This window comes from Zingiber officinale, chromosome 8B (genome assembly GCF_018446385.1).
Source record: "Zingiber officinale cultivar Zhangliang chromosome 8B, Zo_v1.1, whole genome shotgun sequence".
In the NCBI taxonomy this organism is placed as follows: Eukaryota; Viridiplantae; Streptophyta; class Magnoliopsida; order Zingiberales; family Zingiberaceae; genus Zingiber; species Zingiber officinale.
Window position 1 is genome coordinate 4,694,647 of NC_056001.1, and position 2,644 is coordinate 4,697,290.

General features: G+C 46.6%; 1 protein-coding gene across 1 annotated transcript; it reads left to right on the top strand.

Annotated features, from left to right (window-relative positions):
* Positions 1-1,496: 1,496 nt before the first annotated feature.
* Positions 1,497-2,030, top strand: LOC122015700. Its single transcript, XM_042572715.1, has one exon. The coding sequence runs from the start codon at positions 1,497-1,499 to the stop codon at positions 2,028-2,030; it is 534 nt and encodes a 177-aa protein (XP_042428649.1).
* The last annotated feature ends 614 nt before the right edge of the window (positions 2,031-2,644 follow it).

The following is a 2,644-nucleotide window of genomic DNA, read 5'->3' on the forward strand; positions in this document are numbered from 1 at the left end:
GACGTAGCTATTCAGCTACTATGCACATGTCCATCCGGTCACTCGACAGTAGTGGCGGCCTTTAGGTGGTACAGTTGTCATCGATCCGGCCTCTCGACCATACAGGGGTCATGGTGCAGAGAGGTGGCGGGGTGACCATCCGTACATACGCTGTTGTTATTATATTTGCTGGTTGCTTATTTATGCTGTTGTTGCTTATCTATGCTGCTATTACTAGATTATGCTGCTGTTGTTTATTTATGCTGTTATGCTTACATAGGTTGAGATTTATACCTGTGATATGTGTTTAGACACTGACTTACTTACTGTTGACATGTATATACCTCACACGATATCATGTAGTTATGAGCAGTACTGTAGCAGTTTATGTTATCTCAGACCTTACACTGTTAGCCTAGGATATGGTTTCAGGTATGGATATATACTTTGTTTATCCAGTAGTATCTGCTATTTATCTTTCTCGAGACTGTATCCTGTTGTACTCTTAGCTGTTTATGATACTCATGCACTGTCTACTCTATTACCCGCTGAGTTTTTATACTCACCACTGTATACGTTGGTAATTTCACCAGGTAGCAGTTAGTTGACGCCGTATACTTGGAGGAGGATCCCGACTACCAGTCCCATGTCGCTTCCGAGGACGGATTTCCGATTTTGTTTAGATTTCTAGTTGTGAGTTGAACTTTTGAATTTGGTATTGTAATAACCCTTCTTAGGACTTGATGTTATTCTGTGAGTTGTTTTGTTTTATCGAGGAGTCAAGCCGGGCCGGCCCGCGGTGAGTTCTTTTGGTATGTTTGGTACTTGTTATTTCATTTTCCGCTGTGTTTGATTTACCAACCGAGTGGGCTGCTTATTATCTACGTGGTTGTGTTTAGTTCTAGCCGTGTTGGCTATATTCTGCATATGTTTATCTGTTAGCTATGTATACTGGTTCATTTGTCACCGCTACAGGGGAGGTGCTGGCTGATTTTCGTCGGGCGACCTTACTCTCGGGGCGTGACAATTTATTGGTATCAGAGCCACAGGTTTACGATGTCAGATTCGTACATTTTGGATTTTTCATGATTTTATTCCTCGAAGTGACTTTTTGGGATTTGGGACCAGGCAGCGGCAGAACACCTCCAAGTTATAGGTTGTAAGTTTTATAAGTATGAACTTATATTGTTTGTAGTACTTATTAGTGGTTTGCACCAGGTATGAGACGTGGTCGATCGGTAGCCGGTTCTCGACGTGGTCCGGGACGACCACGGAAACAACCCATGGAGGCTGAGGAACTAGAACCAGTGACTCAGGAGGCAGATTCTTCTAGGGATCCAACTGATGTTGAGACGGTTAGTCGAGGACAGACCCATCAGATTCCTCATAGAGATTAGAGACGTCAGCCTCAGGAGATCCCTACGGTAGTACCACCGGTGAGAGATCAGGGATTTAAGACACAGGGGATTCCTTCTGCGATACCATCAGGGGTACCTGCACCTGCTACTATAGATTAGATGCGGGATAGAGCTCGTATACCGTTGCTGGCGAGGTCCGTCAAGGATAGAGTGACTTTATACTCGGGCGGAGCTGACCCTTGGGCTGCACGTAGTTGGTTGAGGAATTTAGAAAACACTTTCGGGTATATGAGCTGTACAGATGAAGAGAGGGTGGAATTGGCTGCTTATCACCTCCGAGATCAAGCAGTCACGTGGTGGGATATGCAGAAGATGATCTTCGGGGAGCAGCACATCACATGGATGATGTTTCGTGATGCCTTTGAGAGACAGTACTTCCCTGCTACGTTTTGTCTAGCTCACCGTCAGGAGTTTCTGAATCTCAAGCAGGGCGATCGTTCAGTTTTGGAGTACAATGCAGAGTTCAGTAGGTTGGCGGAATTTTGTCCTCAGCTAGTGGCACAGGATTACGATCGGATGCATCAGTTTACTCAGGGTCTTGCTGCATACATTCGGATCCGGATGTCAGGTTTTCCAGGTAGTTCTTACCGGGAGGTGTTGGATCGAGCATTGTTCATTGAGATGACTCAGTAACAAGTGGCTCAGGAGAAAAGTAATGACAAGCAGCTGTCACAGAAGAGAGGGAATAAGGGTCAAGACTTGCAAGTTACCTCCGAAGGATCTTCACGGCCATAGAAATCAGGGCGAACCACGGACAAGTCTACTTGTTTCCCTAAGAGAGATCGGAAGAAGGATAGTGGTGGAACTAGGTGTTTCCAGTGCGGCTCGAAAAGTCACCTCAAACCCGATTGTCCGTTGGATCACTCGATATGCTTCTACTGTAAGTTTCCGGGCCATGAGAGTCGGGAATGTTCCTTGAAGGCTCAGTTGGAGACTACTAAAGTTACTGTTCAGGAAGATCGACCCACCCAGCCATGGCAACAGAGGGGATCTCAAACGACTCAGGGTGCGTCATGTCAGCAACGACCCCAGCCTTCTCAGGGACAGATATATCATGTGCAGGGTCAGGAACCAGCGACTACACAGTATTCTGCCGCAGTATCTTCTCATCAGGCATTTCTTGTACAGCAGGATTTTCATCCACCTCAGCCCTACTCAGCATACCAGCAGCAGCCTCAGTCTCAGTATCAGCAGCGGGTTACGGTACCTCCGATTCCAGCACAGACCACCCCAGGCATGCCACAGCT